Below are 26,164 nucleotides of genomic sequence, written 5' to 3'. Positions count from 1 at the left end.
CAGCCACCCTGAATATCGTGTGTGTTAAACCACAATTCTTGTATATCTGAAATACTGTTATATATTGAATGTGTTAGGCTTCATCCTGCAGTTCTTACTCAGATCTCCTATGGGACATAATTAGGAGACCATTTTTAATCTGATATTTAAAGGGACAGTGTCAGCTTGAATTCTGAATTTTTTTAAAAAAATTAAAAAGTAATTTCAGGAACTATACCTGCTTTTGGAACCACCTGCTATCTCCTGTGGTTTTAATACCCACATTTCCCTATCTTTTTAAATGCTCTCTCTCCCCCTCGTTACTGAGTGAAAAATGCAGGCAAGCTAGAAACTAACTGAATATATAGGGGAAAGAGTGAAACTGACTCTATAAAGTTCTGTAAAAAAGCGCAATGTTAAAAAAAATTCTCTAGTGTTAAAGTAATCCTAGAATTGTCAAAATGTGGGACTGGAAAGGACCTCGATAGGTCATCTTGTCCAGTCTCCGTTTTAACACTTGAAACAATAGTAGACAAAAGTAAGTTTCTTTCAAGTTGACCTTGCCCCTGTTGAAAGCCATTTACTCTATTACTCTAGTCGAGGGGTCGGCAACCTTGGGCACGCGGCCTGTCAGGGTAATCCACTGGCAGGTCACGAGCCATTTTGTTTACGTTGACTGTCAGCAGGCACAGCCTCCCGCAGCTCCCAGTGGCTGTGGTTTGCTGTTTGGGAACTGCGGGAAGCAGCGGCAGCATGTCCCTGCAGCCCGCACTGCTTCCCGCAGCTCCCATTGGCCGGGAAAGGCAAATGGCCGCCACTGGGAGCTGCGGGGGGCCTTGCCTGCTGACATTCAATGTAAACAAAATGTCTCGTGGCCCGCCAGCGGATTACCCTGATGGGCTGAGTGCCGAAGGTTGCCACCCTGCTCTAGTGTAAGGGTCTGTCTGCATTTTGATATGCATCCTATTTCTGAAGTTCCATAAGTAGTAAAATTCATCTTATCATTAAAAATGTTACTTTACTGGTTAGCATGCTTTTAGCTTTTAAAATTCATACTCCAAAATCTAGAGGTTACTAGATCTAGTGGCTTTAAGTGGGACACAGAGAGTGAGATGTCTAATCTTCTGTGTGAAAGTTTCCAGTCCGGAAATGGAACAAACACCTTTAGAGAATTCTTAGTTTAAGTGAACACAGCAATAGAGGTTCATGACTAGCCTATGGATGCATCTTTAAAAATAAAGTAAAACAAAACAAAAACACAGGTGTGCCTTTTTACTACCAAAAATTTCTGTAGTCATCAGCTAAGGAGAACTCTTGCTCCAGTATATCTGAAACTAACTGGGGGGCAATATTTGAAAGCTTTCCACTCAAATTTTTAAAGCACTAAATTTACCTGTTGATTAGTGCTGTAACTGAAACTTACACATGGCGAGAAATGATCAAGTATGTTTTAAAAGGTTTTTAATAAATTATATTTGGCATTTTTTAGTCTATTGCTAGCAGCAACAATTCTTCTAAAAAGGGACAGTGGGGAAAAATTATATGTTTATAGGATTTCTGAAATGGAAAGTGAGGCATCAGGCTTACTAAATATTGAATCAGATATGGAAATTTAAATATTTACAGAAATTATGCATATTAAATTGTTAGTGACATATGGCAAGTGCTGGCATCCTAGAAACAAAGTTAAAACATACAGTGCTAATTACCAGATATCAAATCACAGTGAAATTAAACAGATAACTTGTTAACATTTAAAAATGTGTAAAATACCTGCCCACATCCCTTTGACTTTGAGTGTGTTAGGATGAAGAGAGGGCTTGGAGATACCAGACTCAGCTGAGCTCAGTTCAGAAAGATAGATGACTTTTTCAAAGCAGAGAAACATAATGGTCAATATTTTGAAGTGCCTGTTGATTTTGAGTCAATGTATGGATGCCCAACTTTTGAGACTCCCTAAAAAAGTCTGATTTTTGGAGGGTGACTGCTCAAGCAGAACTTTCTGAAAATCAGGCTCTGTTAAGATGTCTCAAGTTGAGCACCCCAAATCACGAATAATTTCTGAAAATCTAAACCAGTGTTGCCAGATTTTACTGTCAACTTATTAGCATTGATAGTAAGGCCAGAGGGACTGTTATGATCATTTAGTCTAACCTGCATTACACAGACTGTAAAATGATCACCTAATACCTCGTGCACTGAGCCCACAACTTGTGGTTGAATTAAAGCAGTGGTTTTCAATCTGTGGTCTGCAGACCCTTGAGGGCTGTAGACCAGAGGTCTCAAACTTAAATGACCACGAGGGCCACATGAGGACTAGTACATTTGGCCCGAGGGCCGCATTACTGACACTGCCCCTCCCCCCCCACTGCCCTCGGCCCCACTTCACCTCTTCCATGAGGCCCCGGCCTCTTCCCACCCCTTCCCTGCCCCCATTTCAATCCCTTCCCCGAAATCCCCACCCCAATTCTGCCCCCTCCCTGCGGGTACAGGAGGGGTGTGGCTGGGGTTCAGGGCAGGGAGTTGGGGTGTGGGGTGCAGGGGGGATGAGGGATGTGGCAGGGGGTCAGGGTGCAGGAGGGGTGCTGCAGGGGGTTCAGGGCAGGGGGTCGGGGTGTGGCAGGCGGCTCAGGGAAGAGGGTTGGGTGCAGGAGGGGTGTGGGGTGCAGCAGGGGACTCAGGGCGCAGGGTGCAGCAGGGGGTCGGAGTGTGGCAGGGGGCTCAGGGCAGGGGGTTTGATTGCAGGAGATGTTCAGGGGGCAGGCCCTGGCCTGGCGCGCACTGGGGGCAGGGCAGGCTCCCTGTCTGCCCTGCCCTGCCCCCGCGCCGCTCTGGGAAGCGGCTGGAACATGAGGGAGCAGGAGCACAGGGGTGTGTGTGTTGCTGTTGCTTCAGGCATCGCCCCCAGCATCTCCCACTGGCTGGGAATGGGGAACTGCAGCCAGTGGGAGCTGCTGTGGGCGGTACCTGAAGCAACAGCCACACACACCCCTGCACCTCTCCTCCCCCAGGTTCTGTCCGCTTCCCGGAGTGGCGCAGGGGCCGTGCAGGCAGGGAGTCTGCCCTGGCCCCGGTGCACGTTGGGCCGGAGCTGCTCTAGGTAAATGCTGCGGGAGGGCAGGGGGACCGCGTGAAGCTCGCGGGTCGCGGGTTTGAGACCCTGGTGTAGACTGTGACTAAGCAGTCTGCGCTTCTGTGACGGGTTCTCCCTAGGGTTCCACTTGGAACTCGGGTACCACTGAACCTGCCCCCAACCCACCACCCTGGGCTCCCTTTCCACTGTCAAAGCCCTCTCCCAAGCTCCAGCCTGCACTTTCAACAGCACAAATACAGGTAGGGACACACCCAGCTGCAGTTACATGCAGATGCTGTGAACAGCTCTGCATGGGGAGGCTCCAGCTAAGGAACTTCCCAGCTATTCAGGCACACCCCTGTCTTTGGAGTGTAAACCCAAAATTATACTGTCTTGCACAGCACAGGGAACTGTACAGCACAAGCTCATAAAATTCGCCTCCTTCCTAAACGTGGAGAGAGAGATACAACTTTCTGCGCCGAGTTACGATTTCCACACACACTGACTTTCATCATCATTATCATCATCATGTTCCTATTACGCGTCTGGCGTTTAGGGCAGTGACGAAGCTCCTCCACTGCTGTCTGTTTCTGGCAAGTCTTTCAATGGTTCCCCAGCTGTGCGCCAGGTTTTTCAGTTTGGCTTCCACAGCTCTTAGCCATGTTGTTTTCAGGCAGCCTCGTTTTCACTTGCTTTCAGGTGTCCATCTTATTGTTACTCTGGTGATGGAATTAATTTCCATCCAAAGCACATGCCCGATCCATTTCCAACGCCTCCTGGCAATGATGGTGCTCAGATCCTCTTGGCTGCATTGTGTCAATAGATCTTGGTTTGAAATTGTTCTGGGCCAAAAGATATGGAGGATTTTTCAGTTTGGACATGTCATACTTTCTCATTTCCCAGCATTCTGCACTATAAAGTAATGTTGAAAGTATGCAGCTCTGATAAATCTTGTGTGTGTTTCTGGTGTTGTATTTTGATGATTTCCAGACTGTATTTAAGCTCCTGAAGTTGTTCCTGGCTTTACTGATTTTGTTCTGGATGTCCTGGCTTGTTCTGCCGTCCTGGCTGATGGTGCTGACCAAGTATGTGACTGTTTCTGCATTGGTGAGAACATAATCCTCTATCCGTACTGGTGATGGTGAGGCAATATTAAAGGTTATGATATCTGTCTTATTATGGTTGATTTTCAGTTCAGTTTGCTGGCTGAATCCCTTGAGTCGAGTTGTTTTTTCTTGTATATGATGTTGGGTATGTGATAGGAGAGCAACATCATCTGCGAAGTCCAGGTCTTCAAGGGATGAGAAGAGTGTCCATTTAATGCCTCTTGGCATGTCTTTTGTTGTATGCCGCATTACACAGTCAATGGCGATGTTCAAAAGGATTGCAGATATGACACACCCCTGATGTACTCCTGTTTTGACTTCAAAACTGAGCTCACTGTGATCAACACTGCATGTAAAGTTGAAATAGAAGCTTTTGATGACTTTGATTATGTGGAAAGGAATTCCATGTGCCATAGGCTGGTCCTGTGAATGCTATCAAAAGCTTTCTCAAAGTCTATGAAATGCATGTAGAGTTGCTGTGCCATTCTAAGCACTGTTCTATTATGTTTAGTTGAGTGAAGATGTGGTCTGTGCCTCCACATCCTTTCCGAAAACCAGCTTGCTCTTTTCTGAGAACGCTATCAATTGCCTCTGATATACGTTGGACTATGATCTTACACAATACTTTGCTTGGCACAGATAAAAGTGTGATACCACGCCAGTTATTACAATCATTGAGAGTTCCTTTCTTTGTTATCTTCACTATAATCTCATTGGTCCCCTCATCTGGCACTTTTTCCCTTTCCCAGACTGATGTAAATAGAGGGGCCAGGATAGATGCTGCTAATTTAGGATTTACCTTGAACAATTCTGCGTTCAGGTTACCTTTGCCAGGAGCTTTCTCATTTTTAAAGGATTTGATGGCTTCAGTGATCTCTTCCTTAGTTGGGGTGTCTGTGTTGATATCAAGATCTTCTTCTGTCTCCTGGCTTCCTTTTTTGGTGTGTCCCTGTTCAGCAATTCTTTGAAATGCTCTGTTCAGCACATTTCTTTTTCGTTTTCAGTTGTTAGTAGATGTCCTTGTTTGTTCCTCATGAGAGTGTTTACTGGTGTCTGCCATTTACCACTGATGAGCCGTGTCATTCTGTAGATGGTCCCTTGTTCACGAGCAGCTGCATCCTCTGCTTGTGTTGCCAGATTATCCGTATAATGCCGTTTGTCCGCTCTCACAAGGCATTTGACCTCCTGGTGTGCCTTGCTATACTGCTTGTGGTATTTGTCCTTTAGCTTCTGGGATTTTGTCTCTAAAACTTTTTTCTTCAGGGCTTGTCTGGTTTCTATGGCCTTCCATGTTCTTGGTGTAATTCATCCCTTCCTTCTCTTCTGCCTGTAGCCTAGACAGGCTTCATGGCTCTGTTTATAAATTGCTGTTACTTTGTCCTACTTCTTGTTGATCTCCTCATCTGCGTTCCCCTCCTCTTCACCAAGGGCTTGAAACCTGTTCTTTAATTGCAGAATGAAGGCTTTCTGTATTACAAGGGACTTCAGCATGTCAGTATCATCATGTCTATGTACAGTAACTCCTCACTTAAAGTTGTCCCGGTTAACATTGTTTCTTCGTTATGTTGCTGATCAAGTAGGGAACATGCTTGTTTAAAGTTGTGCAATGCTCCCTTCTAATGTCGTTTGGCAGCTGCCTGCTTTGTCCACTGCTTGCGGGAAGAGCAGCCCATTGCAGCTAGCTGGCGGGGGCTTGTAACCAGGGTGGACCAGCAGCTCCCCAGTCCCCTAAGTTCCCTGTGTTGCAGCTGCCCAGCAGGCTATCAATCAGCAGTTGAGCTGTCCCTCCCCCCACTGCCATGTGCTGCTCCTGCCCTCTGGGAACAGTTCCAAGGCAGAGACTCCTGCTTGCTGAGCAGGAGAGGAAGGGGGGGGGCTAATGTCAGGGTGTCCCCCTTCCCCCCCTGCACCCCACTTACCCCATCTCCATATAGAGCAGGGAGGAGACACAGACGAAGAGAGAGACAGAGAGAGCTTGGGGCAGCAGCTGCTGTCTTAACTTCCTGATCCACAATGCACTTAAGAGTGGGTCAGCTTACTTAAAGGAGCAGTGTGCATCTCTCTCTCTCCCCCGCACACAAGGTGTGTGTCTGCCTCTGCTATGCTGTCTCCCCTCCCTCGTGTTCATGCTGCCTTGTGTGAGAGGCTACATTAACAAGATTATTAACCACAGAAGAGAGATTTTAAGTGATTATAAGGGATAGCAAACAGATGAAAGCAGATTACCTAGAAAATAAACAAAACACGCAAGCTAAACAGATGGGATATGAATAGCAAATTCTAACCCTAAGTGATAATACAAACAGGCTGAAGATTCTTTAGGCGCCAGCTGCATTTGCTTACAGCTTAAAATCCCCAGGTGTTCCATTCACAGGTGAAAAATCCCTTTAGCCTGGGTCCAGCACATCCCCCAATTGAGTCTCTCTGTTTCTTAGGCATTTCTAAGAGTCTCTTTGGATGGGGAGTCAGTGAAGAACCATAATGATGTCACTCCCCTTCCTTAAATATCTTTTGCATATGGCGGGAACCCTTTGTTTCAAAGCTTGGTTTCCACACCAGTCAGTGGAAAAACATTGGTATCCCAAGATGGAGTCCTGCACCAGGTGACCTGATCACACGTCCCTATAGCCATAACTCGGGGCCTGTTTGTGGGTGACAAGCTGCTTTCTAAAGCCTATTGTTTTCTTTAGACTGAGAGCATTCTGCCTAGTGGACGTTCCCTGTGTGTAAACACATTTCTAATAGATACATAGACAATATTCTTAACTTCAGATACAAAAATGATACATGTATACAAGTAGGATAATCATTTTTAGTAAATCATAACCTTTTCAATGATATCTCACATGACCTATCTTGCATAAAATCCATCATAATTATGTCATCTTATAGTATATGAAGAATGTGGGGTGCAGTGTCACAACCTCCATTTGAAATATTTTAGGGGTGGTCCACAAATGAAAAAGGGTTGAAAACCAACCACTGAATTAGAGTATTGCTTTGAGAAAGGCATCCAGCTCGATTTAAAATGTCATGTGACAGAGAATCTATACCATACCTTCGTAAGCTGTTTCAGTGGTCAGTAACTCTGTTAAAAACATAAAATAATATTAAAATTGTGCCTTATTTTGAGTTTGTTTTTCTAGCTTTCACTTCTAGCCATTGGATCTTATGTCCTTATGTGTTAGATTAAAGAGCCCTGTAGTGTCACATACCTTCTCCTTTGTGGTATGAAAGACAAATTGCCAGTTTGAAGTATAACTTTTCCCTAGCCTGCCTTTGGGACAAATTATATGATTCCTGAAAGTTAAGGAGCTGATAACTATACTGAAATAGAATAGACTGCCAACCAATGCTACAGGATATTATACATTCACTCCTTAGGAAATTCTTTGCCAAAAACATTAAAAATTCTGCACCAAAATCTGCACACACTATTTTAAAATTCTGAAAATTTTATTTGTCAGTGAATAAATGTGGAGTCTCCAGCATGGCAGTAGGGAGTGTGACGGTTGAATCACTCCCCCTGGGAGCTGCCACCCCATGTGCCAAGACAACTTCTGCCCCCTGCTTTCCCTGCCAGCTCGGAACGCCAGCACCCTGTCTTGCTGAGCCAGACACTCCCGTCTGCTCCAGCACAGACCTGGGGTCTGAATTACTTGCCCCAAAGCTGCAGGTTTACCTGAAAGCAGCTAACAGAAGTGTTCCTGTCTTTAACACTCAGACGCCCAACTCCCAATGGGGTCTAAACCCAAATAAATCCATTTTACCCTGTATAAAGCTTATACAGGGTAAACTCAGAAATTGTTCGTCCTCTGTAACACTGATAGAGATGCACAGTTGTTTGCTCCCCCAGGTATTAACACATACTCTGAGTTACTTAATAAGTAAAAAGTGATTTTATTGAATACAGAAAGTAGGTTTTAAGTGATTCCAAGTAGTAACAGACAGAACAAAGTAAGTCACCAAGCAAAATAAAATAAAATGCGCAAATCTATGTTTAATCAAACTGAATACTGATAATCTCATCCTCAGAGATGCTTCAGTAAGTTTTTTTCCTCAGACTGGACACCTTCCAGGCCTGAGCACAATTCTTTCCCCTGATACAGCTCTTGTTCCAGCTCAGGTGGTAGGTAGGGGATTCTTCATGATAGCTCCTCTCCCTCCCTTTGTTCTGTTCCACCCCTTTATATATCTTTTGCACAAGGTGGGAATCCTTTTGTCCCTCTCTGGGTTCCCACCCCCTGCTTCTCAATGGAGACACCAGGTTAAAGATGGATTCCAGTTCAGGTGACATGATCACATGTCACTGCAAGACTTCAAGCCTTCATTCCTCCCAGCCTGAGTCACAGGAAGGCTTGCCTGCAAACAGAGCCATCCGGTCAATTGTCCTGGTTAATGGGAGTCATCAAGATTCCAAACCACCATTAATGGCCCACACTTTGCATAATTACAATAGGCCCTCAGAGTTATATTACATATTTCTAGTTTCAGATATAAGAGTTACGTTTATACAAATAGGATGATCACACCTCAGTAGATTATAAACTTTGTAATGATACCTTACAAGGGACCTTTTGCATGAAACATATTCCAGTTACATTATATTCACTCATTAGCATATTTTATAAAATCATACAGGCTGTAATGTCATAGGGAGCACAGACCACTTTCTGCCCGGAGGTGAGAGATCACCCTGCAGTCGCCCCTCTGACCCCCTCCCTTTCCCCTCCACCCCCTGGACATAGACTCAGCAGTGAGGAAGCATTTGGTCCTGACACAGTGCATGGGCCAGGCTTTCCCCAGAAACCCCCCAGGGCTCTGCCCCTCTGCACCAGGTGCAGGCAGGCCAGTCTCAGCCCAGCAGGATCCAAATGTGGAGGGGATCCAAGTGTCGGATGAGAGGGTTCTGTATGTGGACAGCTCAGTAGGGGATCCACGTGAGAGAGGGATCCGGATGCACAAGGGCTCTTTGAGGGGTTCCAGGTGCAGGGGCAATGGGACTTTGTAGGGGAATTCAGGTGAAGGTGGCTGGGGCTCAGTGGGGGTGTGTGTGGTGGGGGGCTCAGCGAGGGTATCTGGCTGCTGGAGGCATGGGCTGTGGTGGGGTGGAGGCTCAGTGCAGCTGGTGGGGCTCAGGATGGTGGGAGTCTGGGTGTGGGAGGGCTCGTTGGGGTGATCCTGGTGCGGCGGAGTGGAGCTCGTTGGGGGGGGTTGTGTGGGGGGCTTGTCAGAGGGTGGTCTGGGTGCAGGGGTGAGGGTCTGGATGTGGGGGGGTGGGGCTTGGCAGGAGTGTCTGTGTGCAAGGGGGGTCTCTGGATGCAGGGGTAAGGCTCAGTGGAGTGGAGGTTTGGGTGCAGGGGGCTTGGTGGGGAGGGTTATGGCTGCGGTGGGTGGGGAAGAAAGTTCAGGTCTGGATGTGCGGGATTAGGTGGAGGGGGGAGCATCTCCCTGCATGGTGATCCTTTTCCCAGCAGCTGAGGAGCGATGACAAGGAGAGCATGGAGCTTCCTGCAGCTGCAGGAGGTTTCTGGGGGTGGATGTGACCGGGCCCCGGATGTTCCTTTCAGGGGAAGAGCACATCCTGGCCTCCCCTAGCCCAGGCAGGACTAGCAGCTGAGCCTGGCGCAGAGTAGGAGCCTGGCGCAGAGTAGGAGCCACCGGCCAGGGCATCCCCCACTCCCCTGCAGTGAGTTACCTTTTTGCTGACTGCTCTGGGTGCCCGAAACGATGCACCCACAACGATGCACTCACATTCTTGGGGAGAGGTGCATGACTGCTCTTGCGGCTTCCCTGTCAGAAAGTAATTTTTCTGCGGGGAAATAAAGAAATCGGGGTCGGGGGGTGAGTTCTGCTCACACGCAGTGGCACAGAATTAGAATGGTATACTGTCCAGAGAAGCTAAGAATCTCCCACTTACTGGTTTGTCTTTCTGGGGGATTCTGATTCAGGTTGAGTTAGTGCAGCTCTTTCATTAGTTGTCTAGCTGCAGCTGAGTAAAAACTGATCAGTCTTGTCAGCCTTCACTGCTGCTGTTCAGAAGCTTAGAAATAATGAAACTGATGATATTCCGGTCAATTTCACTCTGCTGTTGCCTGGGGAAAATAAGTGCCAGAGGCGGTAAGCACAGGAGTTTTTATTACGGAGGAATACCCAAAAATTGAGGTTGGAGAAAAGTACAGAAGGAGTCTCCTCTCATTTTTGCAGGATGCTCTGGGCTGGGAATAGGTGAGGGATAGAATGTTTGTTCTTCCTTCCAGCAATCAAAGGGGAATAGGCTGGAGGTGGAGCTTCTAATTTCAGACACCTAAATGCAGTTATATATAAAAATTTGAGTCTTTACCAAGCATGGTCTAGGAACAACTGGTAGGAGTTCCAAGAGCTTGCTTTTGCCCAGTAGCTTAGATATGGTTTTTGCTGAATGAGACCCATCCAAAGTAGTGAGTGCTATGCAAATTTAGCTCCCTCAGGCAGTGGCAGTGGTGGCGGCTTAAGTATAGTAAAAAACCAACCAAACAAAAAAGACATTTCCTCTTCTCTCGTTTTCATACACTTGAATTAAGACCTGTGCTTTAGTCATCTAAAAAAGAAATGTCTAGGGCCTTGTGGGCTTATTTTCCTGTGCCTGAGGGAGTTCATTTCTGTGATCTTAGGTTATGGCTACACTTGCAAATTTGCAGCGCTGCAGCAGAGTGTGAAAACACACCCTCTCCAGCGCTGCAAAGCGCCAGTGTGGTCAAAGCCCCAGCGCTGGGAGCGCGGCTCCCAGCGCTGTACGTTATTCCCCACAGGGAGGTGGAGTACGGACAGCGCTGGGAGAGCTCTCTCCCAGCGCTGGCGCTTTGACTACACTTAGCGCTTCAAAGCGCTGCTGCGGCAGCGCTGCCGCGGCAACGCTTTGAAGTGCAAGTGTAGCCATAGCCTTAGATGAGTTGGGGTTACTCACCAAACACTCCTAAAGAGCTTGATTTTGTTTTTTACTGAAAGATAAAAGACCATACTAAATCGGCGAGTGAATTTATAAATGCAATACATCTTGTAGAAATAAACTTTTCATCTGGCATAGATATTTAGTGTCTTCTAAATGAATATTTGAACCAGCCTACTGTGCGAACCACCAACAACTGTCAATCTACTAGGTTATTTGAACAATTTCTCCTATACTTAAAGCAACAACAGCAGAAGCTATGAATATGGAGAACTGTAGTGATGGGTTCTGCATCTCTGGCTTGAAAAAATATATTTTGCTGTTGTGTTCTTTCCTAGAAAAAGCCAAGATTAAAGTTGAAGTCAAGTGCTCAGAAGTTAAGAAATGCCAGAAGTAAGGTGGCCTTTGAAGTAAGGTGGGATAATCTCCATTTTATGGATGGAGACCTGAGGGACAGAGACTAAGGTTAAATTAGAACCTGTGAAACATTGTATTGGTAACTTTTCCATCGTCTTACAGAAGTGTTGTGGCAGAGGCAGGGTTACAGTCCAGTTCTCGGGGTAGAACTTAACTGCCTTAACCAGAAGACTATCCTTTCTTTTCCAGCATTCCCCTGCCCTGTTCACATTACACCACCTAACTTCTGCAGCAAATGACGCAGGATTCCTACAGGCAATAGCCCAATACAGTACACAGTTCTGTGTCTGTCCTTTTGCTCTAACATTGTAATCTTACTGCTCTTTTCACACAATGGTTTAAATGTAATTTCTTCATATTTAAAAAAACAAAGTAAATTGAAAAAAAAATTCCCATTTTCTGGAACCATATTGACTCGCATATGGGTCACACCTGGTTGGGATCTTTAAATTGACACCCCAGACCTCGGGCCAGTGGAGTTACTGGTAGCAGTACTAGCTCTTATCCACTATGGGCTTGTCTACATTACCAGCTGGATTGACGGGTAGTAATCAATCCAGCGGGGGTTGATTTATCGTGTCTAGTCTAGACATGATAAACCAACCGCTGAGCGCTCTCCCATTGACTCTGGTCCTCCACCAGAGCGAGAGGCGCAGGCAGAGTCGACGGGAGCGGCAGCTGTTGACTTAACACAGTGAAGACACCGCGGTAAGTAGATCTAAGTACATCGACTTCAGCTACATTATTTGCATAGCTGAAGTTGTGTAACTTAGATTGATTCTCCCCTCCCCCGGAGTAGACCAGGCCTGTGGGGACCAACCACTAGAGGGAGATGGGACATTTTTCTAGTGGGGTTTACAGCTATTTGTGGACAACAGGGGAACAATAAGACTAGGGCTTTTTAGAATCTTTTGCTCTTGTCTCCTCAGCCTGTTCCTATTCTCCCTTCTAACCCCACACATAACACCTTCTACCCTCCCTACCTGCCCACCCCTTTGCATTTGAGTCAGGCTGCTTCCTTCTTCCATGCTGCCTGAGTCTAGTGAGTCCACTTTCAGCCTGGTCCGGCTGAAGCAGCAGCCCCTGGCAGACAAGAGGTTCAACTGAAGGGAAAATGGTGTTCAGTCCATGTAGCTCAGGGATGGAGCATGCTCAGTCACTACCTGAGGATGAATTGTATGCAGTCCAGTTGGCATGTAGGAGCTGTGTGGGGGTGGAGCATGCTCAGTGCAGATGGAATCTTTGGCGCCTCTAAGCCTCTGCTGATCATGTTAAAAACTGCAATTTTTCAGGGTCTCATAAAGGCCAAATTTCAGAGGCTTTTCATGATGCCACAGTGCATGTCTAGGACACCAGGGTGACCCCCTGCTAAATTTCAGATCCCTGCTCTAAAGCATGGCGGTGTTAAAACTACTCAGTTTAAACTGTTGTGTTTTTTTTTAACATGGGAAAATCATATTCTTTGCTAACCTCATTCTAGGAAATAGCTGAACCTTTTTTTTGAGACTTTCTATAAAACTTCAGACAAAGACACCTGACATTAAAAACTTTTTAGCCAAAACAATTATTTTGGCAAAATTACAAACAATTGAAAACAGTGATTGGAAGTATTAAGCAACCTTAAATTTAGGCATTGCTATCAGCACAATCTGTAATTACATACACAAAGCTATGTTAAAAGAATGTTAAGGTTGCAAAGTCACACACTCAGTAATTAGGAAATGCCAGAATTATGTTTTGAAACACCTTTTTTCTGTCCCCTTGTGTATATGCATTCTAGGTTTTTGTCTACAGGTCGCCTTGTCTCCATCTGTGCGTGGGATGGACGGTGCTTAGGTAATATAGTGACTATACAATATTTATCTACTTATTCCTTGTGTGATACCATGCACTCTTTGTTGTACACCATTGAAGCCTCACAACATACACAATTATTAATTTCCTCATGCACTTTTCTGTGGTGCTCCTCACTGGAGTATCTGAATGCAATATCGTTAGCCTTGTTTTAGAGATAGGGACAGTTGAGTTCCAGCACTTCTGAAAATCAGATCCCAGGTATGTCAAGTTGAATGCCCAGAAAATGAAGAAACAATGGCCACCTGAGAAAATGTTGATCTGTGTGTCTTTGCTTAGCATCACATAAAAAGTCTGACAGAGTAAGGATCATTTCTGGATGGCATCTGACTGCCATAATTACAAGACTATCTTTTCTCTTCTTGTAGTCTCCTGCCCCATTCTCTTCTCTCCTTCCAACTTCCAGACCATTTGAGGCAGGTATCCTACAGACAGTAGCCAGGTTCACCTCACAACCCTAATTCATTTGCTGAGCCTGTGCGGCTTGTGTAATGAATGAGGCAGGGGTCTGGTAGGAGAAAAAAACAGAAGATTTTCATAATGCATACACACAATGGAGCTGAATTAAGGTTTCATGGACAGCCTTAATTCTGAGATTTCTGAACTCCCAGGTATGAAACTTGCTAGGAGTCTTAAAAAGGAAAATGCATAAATTTGATTATGTTCAGCTGCCATACACATCATGTGTCAGCATGATTTGAAATAACAGTGGATTGCCTATGCATGAGCAGCCCCATTTTACAGGCAACAAAGCTGATGTTTGAGAGATAGCAGGTTGTTTGAGAGGCAGTGTGGATAGGTGAGTTGGATTTGGGTCTGTCATATTGGAGATCTGGGTTCTAGTTCTGTCTTGCATAACTTCTCAGTGGGGTATGAGGTCTTCCTCAAAAAGGATTGTGAGGGTTCAGAATTATTAGTTCTTGTCAGAAGAAGTGAGCCTAGAACTCATGGTCTTCTGGTTTCCAGTGCAGGCCAAAGAATATTTTGATGCGGTGTAGCAACATCAGGATCTGTTTGGTCTGTGTCCTGCGTGGAGTGAGTACTATCTGAAATGCTGAAGTGAGGTACTCTAGCAGTGCTATAGAATGTGTCTGTGGCATGTTGCCCAAAATGGTACTTTCTTTACCCCAGGTGTATCTTTCTGTACATTTCAGAGTTCTGGTGGTGGTGGAGCTCTTCAAAAATGTCACAAGTATGTCTGTAATATAAAGTGTCAAGAACCCTTAATACAGGGGTTTCTGCTATCCCTCTTACAATAAATTGGACTAATGCTAACCATGTGGTTTAGATGAACAGAAAAAGCAATGGTTAAACATAATCAAGATTTTGGGACACTTTCATTTCTAATTATTTTTAAAAAATTTGTCTTAGTGTTTTAATCTCGGAGAAAACAGATTGGAAATCTATATGCAACTTGACGTATGTTGTACAATATACACTAGAAAAATAGTATTTTCTTATGTAATAGGTACTTGTTATGCCTACTCATATAATTACTTTTGTCCTCAACAATGATTGATTATGGTTGGGATGATTTATATACCCCGGGGTATATAAAAGAAAATGGAAGATGTTCTGAAATCCCAATTACGTGTAATGATTGCTTTTTCTGTTAGAATTAGTTCAATTGATTGTAAGGGGGATGGCAGAAACCCCCTGTATTAGGATTTCCTATCACATTGTTACAGACATTCCTGTGAATTTTTTTTCAAATGTACCTGGGAAATGAATTGGCTTTAAAATTTTGGCACATTCCAAAAGTTCTATATTTAACTACAATTCAGTTTTATGCTATAGTAGATTTATAGTATAATTCATTACTGTGCTTTTCATCTGCATTGGTTTTTCTGTGTTTCTCCTTTTTCTGTTTTCTTCCCCTTCTCTGTATAATTTCCCTTTTTTCTCTCTCGTCTATAAACAACTCCAGTGTAATTTTATGGCATCCTCTTGTAGTTATACCAAGGGCACTCAGTTGCATGTTTCAGGGCATAAATTAATTGCTGCATGGGGCTAATGACGACTCTTGTAGCCACCTATACTCAAAACATTGTTCAACAGGATACATGCATTATAGGGATTTCACCAGTTTGTGAAGCATCTACTATTCCCACTGTCAGAATTTCTGGCTTGATGGGCAATGGTCTAACCCACCTGTACAAAATTCTTGCCATTTATCTAGGAGTTGTAGATTTTATTGATAAGTTTTTATTCTTTTTAGGTTGTCAACTTTGTGCGAAGGGAAGTATTTAAAACGTTCATGGTAAATTTCATAGAATTTGTCAAAATTTTCTAAAGCAGGTTTGTTTCAATATTTCCAGTGTCCTTTTCTCTCATTATTTATGTTCTTCCACTTCCTTTCCATATGCTATTCTGTGGAGTTCGCACACCCATGAGACACCAAAATTTTGCCTTCCAACTCAATAACTCTTCCATTTCACCTATCTCTTGTTCATTTGTACAGTTTGATCCTTACCGCGTAGCTGTGTGGAGCCCAGAACCTAAACAGTCAAGATGTGCCCTAGGATACATGCATGCTGTTGCAGTTTCTGCATTATGGACCTAGGGATCCATCTGAGGTCTCAAGGCTCCACAAAGTGTCTGTAAGGATTGAAGACCATAGGAATTAAAGGGATAGATTGGAAAACTAGGAGTCAGAGCAGGGCAAGGAAGATCAGGATTATGAGGGAGGATGTAAGTATATGCTTTAACTCCCTGTTGTGACAATTCCACATGCATTCTAGTAATTTAACTAAAAGATTCATAGACAATATTATGCATATATTAATACTGGGATATTCTCTAGATTCCAAATGAACTCAGTTGTATCATTACCACTGCCTATTAGTCCAGTTAGTTAACACATTCCAACAGCAAACTTCTATGGATATAATGTATTAGCTAGTGTATTCTAAACTTCTATCCTAATAGACCAGGCACTGTTTATTTTTAATACATACTAGCTGATTGAGTTGAATCCTAGAAATGTCCATGTAATCAGCTATCACATATTAAAAATATACTGTCCCTGAGCCCTACTAAAGTTTATTACATGTTAGCTAACATTTCCATAACATTCACCCTTTTGTCCTAGATAAACTCTCTGATGGTGAATAGGCTGAAAAGTAAACAAACTGACAGTGTGCCACTGAAGTGGGGAAAGGCTAAATGTTAGCCAAGTGAAAATACAAAGCCAGGGAGAGAAACACAAATTTATCTTTCTTTAAGACTGTATTACAAACTAATTGTTTTGAAGATGGCAGTGTATTTAATTTGCAGGTCCTTTTCAAGGACATCACTTACAGCATGCTCTACACTATACAAGAGACAGGTGTCAAGACAGTCTCTGCTCTGGGGAATGTACAGTCTAGATTTATTATAACTACAGTAATTTTATTTCTTGATTAAATGGGGTGGTGGAGCTATTGGTTCATTTTATGGAAGACAAGGAGTAAGTGAGCAGAGCAGCCTTTTAGTCACTTCCCATTTTTCTTGGTGGTAAGCGGAGTGAGGAAAAATGACCTCTGAGCCATTTGCGTTGAGATGGGGAGGGAGCAAGAAGCAGAAAAGTAGTGGGAGTCGAGTCCAGGTGGGATGGCAGCTCAGAATTGAATTATTTGGGGAAACAAGACTGATTGAAATATGCTGAACTTTTTGAGGGGAGTGGCAACATTTTATCTTTCACCTGGGCTGGTCTGCTGAATACACCAACCCCAAGTCATCAGATTAAAAGAGCATTCAACCTACTTTTCATTTCAGTTGTTTGTGGTCTATTACCAGTGAAGTTTTTTTTACTATGCTAGCATGTAAAACTAACCATTCTTTTTTTTACATTTATATTTCACCTTTAAAGGGAGATGATCTATATCAGGGGTAGGCAATCTATGGCATGCGTGCCGCAGGTGGCACACAAGCTGACATTCAGTGGCACTCACACTGCCTGGGTCCTGGCCACCAGTCCAGGGGGCTCTGCATTTTAATTTAATTTTAAATGAAGCTTCTTAAACATTTAAAAAACTTTATTTACTTTACATACAACAATAGTTTAGTCAGGAATCAGCAACCTGCGGCCCGCTAGGGTAAGCCTCCTGGCGGGCCGGGCCGGTTTGTTTACCTGCCGCATCCGCAGGTTCAGGCAATCGTGGCTCCCGGTGGCTGCGGTTAGCCACTCCAGGCCAATGGGGGCTTGGGCTGAGGGATATGCTGGCTGCCGCTTCCCGCAGCCCCCATTGGCCTGAAGCAATGAACTGTGGAAAGTGGGAGCCACAATCGGCCGGACTTGCGGACGTGGCAGGTAAATAAACTGGCCCGGGGCTGCCGGGCCGTGGTCCAAAGGTTGCCGATCCCTGGTTTAGTTATATATTATAGACTTATAGAAAGAGACCTTCAAAAAATGTTAACATTTATTACTGGCACGCGAAACCTTAAATTAGAGTGGTTAAATGAAGACTCGGCACACCACTTCTGAAAGGTTGCTGACCCCTGAGCTATACTCTTCTTTAAACAGGTACAACTAATTTATTCCATTGTTAGTAGTTCTTAGGCATTTGCACGTGTACTTCCTGCAGAATTTTCACTTCATGAATATTTTTTTGACTTTATGTCGTTATCCTTGACAACTCACTGGGCTTTTGTTAGTCTTCCAGTATCACTTACTGGTATTGTGACAAAATTTCTCCTCTGCCTTGGTGGGTCCTGCACTTATAGGCAGTTTTGCTCATCTCAGAGATTCACAGCAGCCCTCAGTTTGGCCACTTTTGCTAGTGGCTCAAACCTGCTGTCCATTCAGCTAACCTCATCACTGGCCAGCATGGGGGAAAGGGACGAGAACAATCCCCACAGTCTCTGTGTCCCACCTAGTGGGTCGGGGACAGGCCAGATCCCTTTCCAATTTAGACCTTCCCTTCTGGTGTTTCTCACAGACCAGATCAACTCCTCCTGTGTCCAATCAGGAGTTGCGGGGATAGGAGGGAACCCGGGCCCACCCTCTACACCGGGTTCCAGCCCAGGGCCCTGTGGATAGCAGCTGTCTACAACATTCCCTGTATTAGCTGCTTGACAGCTACAACTCCCTGGGTTACTTCCCCATGGCCTCCTCCCAACACCTTCTTTATCCTCACTGCAGGATCTTCCTCCTGATCATGCTTGAACTCTTCACTCCTCCAGCAGCACCACTTCTCACTCCCTGCTCCTGGCACACCCCCCTACTAACTGGTGGGAGGTCCTTTTTAAACCAGGTGTCCTGATTAGCCTGCCTACCATAATTGATTCTAGAAAGTTCTTAATTGGCTCCAGGTGTCTTGATTAGCTTGTCTGTCTTAATTGGTTCTAGCAGGTTTCTGATTGCTCTAGGGCAGCCCCTGCTCTGGTCACTCAGGGAACAGAAAACTATTCATCCAGTGGCCAGTATATTTTGCCTTCTACCAGACTCCTGTACCCCACTGGTCTGGGTCTGTCACAGTATGACTGGGCAGAGTACCAGTAATTGTTGTCAATTAATTTGTGCTCCTTCTGGATGGCTGTGCAGTAGCAAATAGAATCATGCATAAAAAGAGGTGTTTACATTGGTGACAGTGCTGCTGCGTTTAAAAACCAGATAACACAGTCCCAACCAGATGATAATTTTAAAACATGAGGCAAAGGTGTGTAGCTTTTTCAAGTGTAATTGTGCTTAACATATGTATGTCACCTCAAAAAAGTGTATGAAAATTTTAAATATAAATAGTACTGCCTTTGTCTGTATTTGGACTCCTCCTCCACTTTTTGCTGTATCTGTTGTTCTGCTTACATCAGAAGCAGATGAGTTTGCTTTTTTTCTTCCAGGCATATTCCTCTTGCTGGCAATGTGCAGAACTTTCACAATGTAATTCTTCAAAAGTGATGTGCCATTTCTCTGTAACAGGAAGCCAGTCAGGAGGGACTCAAATAAGTTTTAGAGGGAAGTTCTACAGTTAAAAGGGGGGTCAGTGAGTGTAGCTTTATGGGTAATGCTGTTTTATTTTTCTAATAAGCTTCCTCTTTTGAAATAAAGCTGCTTTCTGTGATTCACTATTATCACATGACAAAAATTGTGTGGAGGAGGAGAGAAGGGTGGTAAATGTGAGTTCAGAACACAGCTAGTACCCTAGAAGGGGGAGTGGCTCCTAAGCAGTTGTGTGTACAGTTTCTATCAGAGAGAGCTCATAATGGAGAGTGCCACCCCCCCCCCCCAAAAAAAAGAGGCAGGGAAGCAGGATAAAATATACAAGCAAAAGTGGATATAAGACTCATCTTAATTCCACTTTTCCCCCCAGAACAAGTGATATATAAAGGAGAAGGAAAGAGGGATAACATGAAAATATACACATCTGTATAAATATCTGTAATTTTCATTTTTAAAAAATACACAGCTTTCCCTGAAAGCCCCTTTACCAATTCATTATCAATTGGCCAATTTCTTATAGGTCTGAGTGATGGAGGGGGAGGGGAGGAGAGGGAATGAGTGTGTAGGGTGAGTCCAGTGAATAGTGATTGCAGAGGTATGAGGGGAAGCATTGAGTAAGTTGGGATTCATGAGTGTAATTGGTGGAGAGAATGCATGACTGTTTCAGTTTTAGTGGCAGAATCAAGTGAGTGAATGTGGGCAGGTAGTGGAGAAAAGAAGGTGTGAACTGAAGGAAAAGGAAAGCTCGAGGGGAGAATGGAGGATGGATGTTGAGGGAGGCCGATGTCTGGTTTTCCATAAAAAAAAAAATTAAAAAAAAAAATGGAAGGAAGGGAAGAAAACAGGAGAAAGTGAAAAGGGAAAGAGAAGTTTGAAGCAAGATACATACTGGTAAAGACGGAAGGGAAAAAGATATCAGAATTCTTGAAAGGAAAATAGAAGTAAAGGGAAATGGCATCTGCCAAATCTCTTGGGACATTAAGAACTGTAAATGGCAATCAGCTACAAAATAGTCTGTAGAGAACAATCCTGCACTGACTTAGTGGGCTGGATGACCTGTTAGGTCTTTTATGTCTAATATATGATCCTATTACATGTATAAGAGGGCGTACTGACTGTTTTTTTCACCCTAGATGTATGTATTTTGACTTCACATCATAAGCTGCTTGTTTAATCACTTCAGCAGTTTTCCTGTTCACCTGAGGGAGTTTAATTCTAATTCATTAATGGATTTATTTCCCATTGAGATGATCATTAGAAAGGCTGGATGAGAGCCTGTTGATGGAAATTGAAGAGGGGTCAGAAATGGAATTATCTTTACTGTAAATGGAATCAGTGAACATACTCTAGTTCATTGAAAATCTTAACATTTATGGTATCTAGATTTTATGTGACTAGAAAGCTCTTGTAATGTTCGATATGAAAATAAGGTTTTATCTTTTTTGGATGTGCTTTTCAAAATGTTTGCACAGGCATGGAATTGCCACAATTTAAACACATGCAGAGGAAAATTCAAATAATATTTGTTTTTTTCCTAGAACACATCAGTAATGGAGGATCAGAATGAAGATGAATCTCCAAAGAAAAATACCCTATGGCAGGTATGACTGAGGTGCCCAAGGGAAGGCAGTAAATGATATATAGATAGTTGGCATTATTTTCAATATTTCTGCCTTTGAGAGAGCTTGCGCCTGCAAATTGAATGTCCCTCTTATGCATAGTAGACTTGATGCCATCATTTATTTAGCTCAGAGTGGAGTCCTCAGGTAGAAAATGACAGTGATGGACAATTTATACATGACTTTGTTCTTTCCAAATATTTAAAACTTTCTTCACTCTACCTTGTTTTGATGCTGAAATTGTCTCATGTCATGTTACAGTACAAATTCATAAAATAGAGACACAATGCAATGGCCATAAATGGAAAGAACAAGGTCTAGTACTGCCCTGCCACTGCAGGAAAACTGACTGTGGTGAAATATGCATAACAGATATTGTTCTCTAGAGGAAGGTGAATGTGTGTTCCAAGCTTACTCCCTTTATGCTCTGAAACACAGTTCCTTCCTGACTCTGGATTTAATTTGATCAGTTATTGGCAGATAGTAATCAGTCATCTCTCCTGAGAAGTTCAATCTGCTATATGGAATGCAGCTCAGACTAGAGTTGACTCTAAAACAAGGAGGAAGTCTCTCGGCCTGAGAGACCAGCAATCCGTAAATCTATGGATTTATTTCAGAGCAAAATAAACAGTCAAAATTGCCTGTCCATAAAATCTTGTCCTTAAAAAAAACAAACAAACAAACAAAAAAACAGATTATAGGGCAACTTCTCCTTGTGTGCTGATGTTTTTATATTTAAATGGTCATCTCCCTAGCTATCAACTTTACTCCCTATACGAGAGGAATAATCCAAAAGATGGTGTGGTGTGTAACTGTTGTTATGTATAAAGAAGAGGTAGATGAATAAAATACGTAATGTGAGTAACAAATGCTTCTTGAGATATTGATGCTCAAACCGTAACCTTTTATACACCACAAGTGCAGAAACTTTACGCTTTTTTCTGTGAAAAAGTAAAGGGAAGAGGAAGAAAATGTGATATGTGCGGCTGCTTGGTTACATGATTCAATTCTGTTCTCTTTATTTTCCCTTTCTGGGTGGTGTTTGTATCAAATCTTGCCTGAAAGCATTTGGGGCTACAAGCAACCCCTTAGTTGTTTAGTTCTTTCCTCCCTTAAATTTACTACCTGTGCAATTTTGGTGTCTTGCAAATTTGAGGTTTGCTCAGCTTGTACACCAGAGTAATACCCAGCAAAGAAAGGCATGAAACAACCACTCTGCTGGTTTAAGTGGTATTTATTCTTTAGTTTCAAGAGGCTTTTGGAAACTTAAGGAATCCTGGAGCAAACTGAAATTAGCAGTAAGTATCACTTCTTTTCCTACAAACTCTGCAAACATACCTTGAAATGCTCTGTGGATCAATTTGCACACCTCAGTGTATGTCTACACAGTGGATGTTAAAGTTCAGCTGCGGCAGTGCTTTAATGTGGCTGTGTAGTCGCGGCTCCAGCGCCAGGAGACAGCTTTCCCAGCGCTGTAATAAAACCATCTTTGCAAGTGGGGGAATAGCTACCAGTGCTGAGAGCATGGCTCACAGCGCTGTAGCACTATCTACACTGCCACTTTACAGTACTGAAACTTGCATTGCTCAGGGGGGTGTTTTTTCACACCCCTGAGTGAAGAAAGTTTCAGTGCTGTAATTGGCAGTGTATACAAGGCCTAAGTGTCTGCATATAGCATAGTGGATTAATGCATAACTGTTTTAGATCTGGAAGCTCTAGTCTCACATTTTCAGGATACAAGTGAAGCTTAGCCTGATGTCAATATACTATTGTTCCTAGTGGAGCTGTCCTGTTTCTTGCTATCACTCTTCCTGCCTAAACTCCAGGATGTCTTGTCATCCTATAATAGTGCTTATTATGTGATTCAAACACTAGGTGGCGGTGTATGCACAGTGATGGTTAGAAATTCTTACCAAATATTGAGAATGTTTGGTATCAAGAAGTATTATGGAAGTAGGCAGTATGGCCTTGAACTCTTTCTTCTACTCTTGAGTGAAATATTTAACATCTGTATTCTGTAGTGTGTCATCCATGGCGGGATCTCTTCCAGCACCCAAGTGGAAAATTAAAAACCAAGGTCCCGTTTAATGGTCCTAGGTGTTGACATTTGCACACCCTCAGATGGCAGGAGTGGACTGTCGTTAAGGAAAGGATCTATAATTCTACAAATTCCTGTCTGTTTTCAATGATGGGGCAAGAAACGGGCAGTACAACTTTTAATTTTATATTTCTAAATATTATCGGCACTTCATGTCTTTTTCCCCAATTTGTGTTGTATAATTACATCCATCGAAACCAATGGAAGTTGTGGAAGGAATACAGCAGTAGAAAGTAATGATGTGAATAAGAGCCTTTCCCCTATGTTGAATGAGCACTTCAGTATTTCTTTAAATAATTGTAAATGCGAAGAGATTTTTAGTTTTTCAGTGTAATTGATAATTTATAATTATATAAGAAAAAAAACCAAATTTCATCAATCTCATCTATGAAAGCAGAATGTCCAAGTTAATCTTTTTGCATAGATGATCGCTTTTATTATAGACTTTAAAATTTCATTCTGCTAAGATGCACTTCCTTGCATTCTCAGCCCCCTTTCAGAGTTCAGATTACTCTTACCTGACTATGCATGCTGATAGTTAATACTTAAATATTTTATCTTTTCTAAAAATAGATAAGTAATGGAACTTCATCCGTGATAGTCTCAAGGAAGCGACCATCGGAAGGAAACTACGAAAAGGAAAAAGACTTGTGTATTAAATATTTTGACCAGTGGTCTGAATCAGATCAGGTTGAATTTGTGGAACACCTTATTTCACGAATGTGTCACTATCAGCATGGACATATTAACTCTTATTTGAAGCCCATGTTACAACGGGACTTCATCACTGCTTTACCAGGTAACAAACATATCTATAAGAATTGGGAGATAAGTGTATATTTTGCTATAGATAAATGTAGATTATAAATAGTGTACATTTTTCTGGACAGCCACCATATTTTTATTATACTAGAATAACTTGTCCGCCATTTCTGTGATTAATTGAACTGGCCACTGGATGCCAGTATTGTTCCACATAAATACAGTTTAACTAGTATGTTTTAAACAGCAGTCTGTGTTTTACTTGGATCTGAATTATTGTATAAGTTGCTTCTCAATTGCAAACTTCATCCTAGATTTCTTTTCCATACCAAACCCTCTAATGTAGAAAATACCATTAGCCTTCATGGCTTTGATTTGTGAAGCCTATACTGCATTTTTTGTTTTGTCTTAGGTTTCTCACTTATTTTTTAAAAGTGACCTGAAATCTTAAATCTGTCTGTTTTTGATAAACTAGTCTAGACATCTGGGCTTTCTTGCTACTGACTTAATTAAAAAAAAAATTAATTGTAAAATTTTTATACAGTTCAAGTTTGGTTCTTTCTTCAGTATCTTGTATATTAGCAGACTGTTCATACCTGTGCATACTTTATGCAAGTCCACAAAGAGGATGGAGCACTACTGTTCCAGGTGCATATAATCCCTCTAGTTTTAGACTTTTTTCTGCTTGGCAGGCAACTTAAATTTCAGTTGCCTGAGCAAGAGCAACAAGAAGTTGGTTTTCTGGATTTTGTTCTGATTTCTGATAGTGAGAGGCAGATACCCCTTTTTTTAAAAAAAAAAATGAATTCAGCATGTGGTGATTTATAATAATAATAATAATAATAATAATAATAATAAAGTAGATACAATAGAACCACTGCAGGATATGTTGGATATGAGAAAAACCACTTGTCTTTTAGGAATTCAAGAAACCATCTGATGGAGGGGTCCGTAATAGTTGATGGTGTTTAACAGTAGTTAATGAAATATTGAGACACTGTCCAGAACCTGGTCTACTCAGCCATTGGAAAAGCCTGCTAATTTAAATCCAGGCTGTTATGATGAAAGTGACACGAGTCAGTCAAAGAAATTTGCTTCAAATGCTCTGTTAGTATAAGATTAGGAGTTGCTCTACCTAATAGGTGTCAGTTTTCTTTCTTTGTAATCTTGCTCCCTTCCTAGCCTTTCACATTCTCCTGTCTTCCCGTATTGGTATATTCTCTCTCCCTTGTTTGCTTTGACCATCTGTTGTTCTGTCCTCTGCATTGATCAGTCGTAGAAACAATAGCTAGAATACCAGATTGTTATGCACATCATTGTACTTATTATTTGTCAGATGACACCAGCACAACACACCATGATTTCTGATGTTTGAATCAAACAGGCCTGAGCTACTGAGAAACTCTGATAGTGACAGGCAGCTGATTGAATTGATGCAGTGCTGAGGGGGCGAATCTGTCAGAGCTGGATGACTATAAGAACTCAAGCAGCACTATTCTTGTTTTCCTTCTGTCTATCCTTTTACCAACTAAAATTGTAACTGCTTCCCTCTAGGCATGCAGGATATTGTTAAGACCTCAGCACCTCTGGGAAACCTGAAAACTTAGTAAGGGACAGCATAGAAACTGAAAGGAAAGCAGACGAGAAAAGACGCTAGGAGCCAATGATGTATTATGAGATGGAATCTAGTTTTGATTTTAAACATTTATGTTGGTATTTTACTTAGTTACTTATACATAATTCTCTTATTTCAAATCTTCATATAAGGGTTCACTACCAAAGTGGTGGTGGTTTGTATTACAGTAGTGGCTAACAGTCTCATTTGAGAGTGGTGCCCCATTGTACATACACAACAGTAAGAAACAGTCCCTGTCCTAAATCATTTGCAGTCTTGAGACAAGACAAACAAAGGGATGAAAAAGCAAGTAGTATCCCTGTTTTACAAATGAGGAGCAAAGCAGTGAAATCAACCAGGTTGTCAGTTTCCCTCTGCTGTTGCCTACATTTTTTTCCACTGGGCAGAGAGAATTTTCTACTTGTCCCAGAGGTGCCAGCTCATATTTAAAGTCGACGCCATTCCAACAGGCCAGGTGAGGGTCTGGGCTTCAGTGGTTGTGGACAAAGTGAGAGTGAAGGGGAAAAAGAGGGAAATTAAAAAACTGGACAAGAAAAAAATACAGAAGGAAAATGGGTAGAATATGAAGGGAAGGGGGAAAGATGAGATCAGTATTATGAGAAGTTAGCTTTATACAAGATTTTTCAATCTGCTTTCATTGTGGGTTGCTTCTTTCTAGTGAACTTCCTAGCTTTTTCTGCAGAAATGACCCCGCTTGGCTTTTAGATACTATAGATCTTCTGCCCGTCGCCTCTTTTAAAGTGGATATCTGCTTTCTATTTTCCTGAGAGAT

At 42.8% G+C, this 26,164-nt stretch overlaps 1 protein-coding gene across 4 annotated transcripts in view; it reads left to right on the top strand.

The window, feature by feature from the left end:
* Positions 1-26,164, top strand: part of FBXW11 (F-box and WD repeat domain containing 11) — a 132,083-nt gene that overhangs the window by 44,970 nt on the left and 60,949 nt on the right. For all 4 annotated transcript variants that reach the window (XM_039485210.1, XM_039485212.1, XM_039485211.1 and 1 more), the window contains 2 exons: positions 20,816-20,878; positions 23,568-23,793. In XM_039485210.1, the coding sequence (XP_039341144.1) occupies positions 20,816-20,878; positions 23,568-23,793 (289 nt within the window). The remainder of the gene's footprint in view (positions 1-20,815; positions 20,879-23,567; positions 23,794-26,164) is intronic.

Source organism: Mauremys reevesii, linkage group 8 (genome assembly GCF_016161935.1).
Source record: "Mauremys reevesii isolate NIE-2019 linkage group 8, ASM1616193v1, whole genome shotgun sequence".
NCBI lineage: Eukaryota > Metazoa > Chordata > Testudines > Geoemydidae > Mauremys > Mauremys reevesii.
The sequence above is the reverse complement of the archived record's forward strand: the minus strand, read 5'-3'. Positions and strand labels throughout refer to the sequence as shown.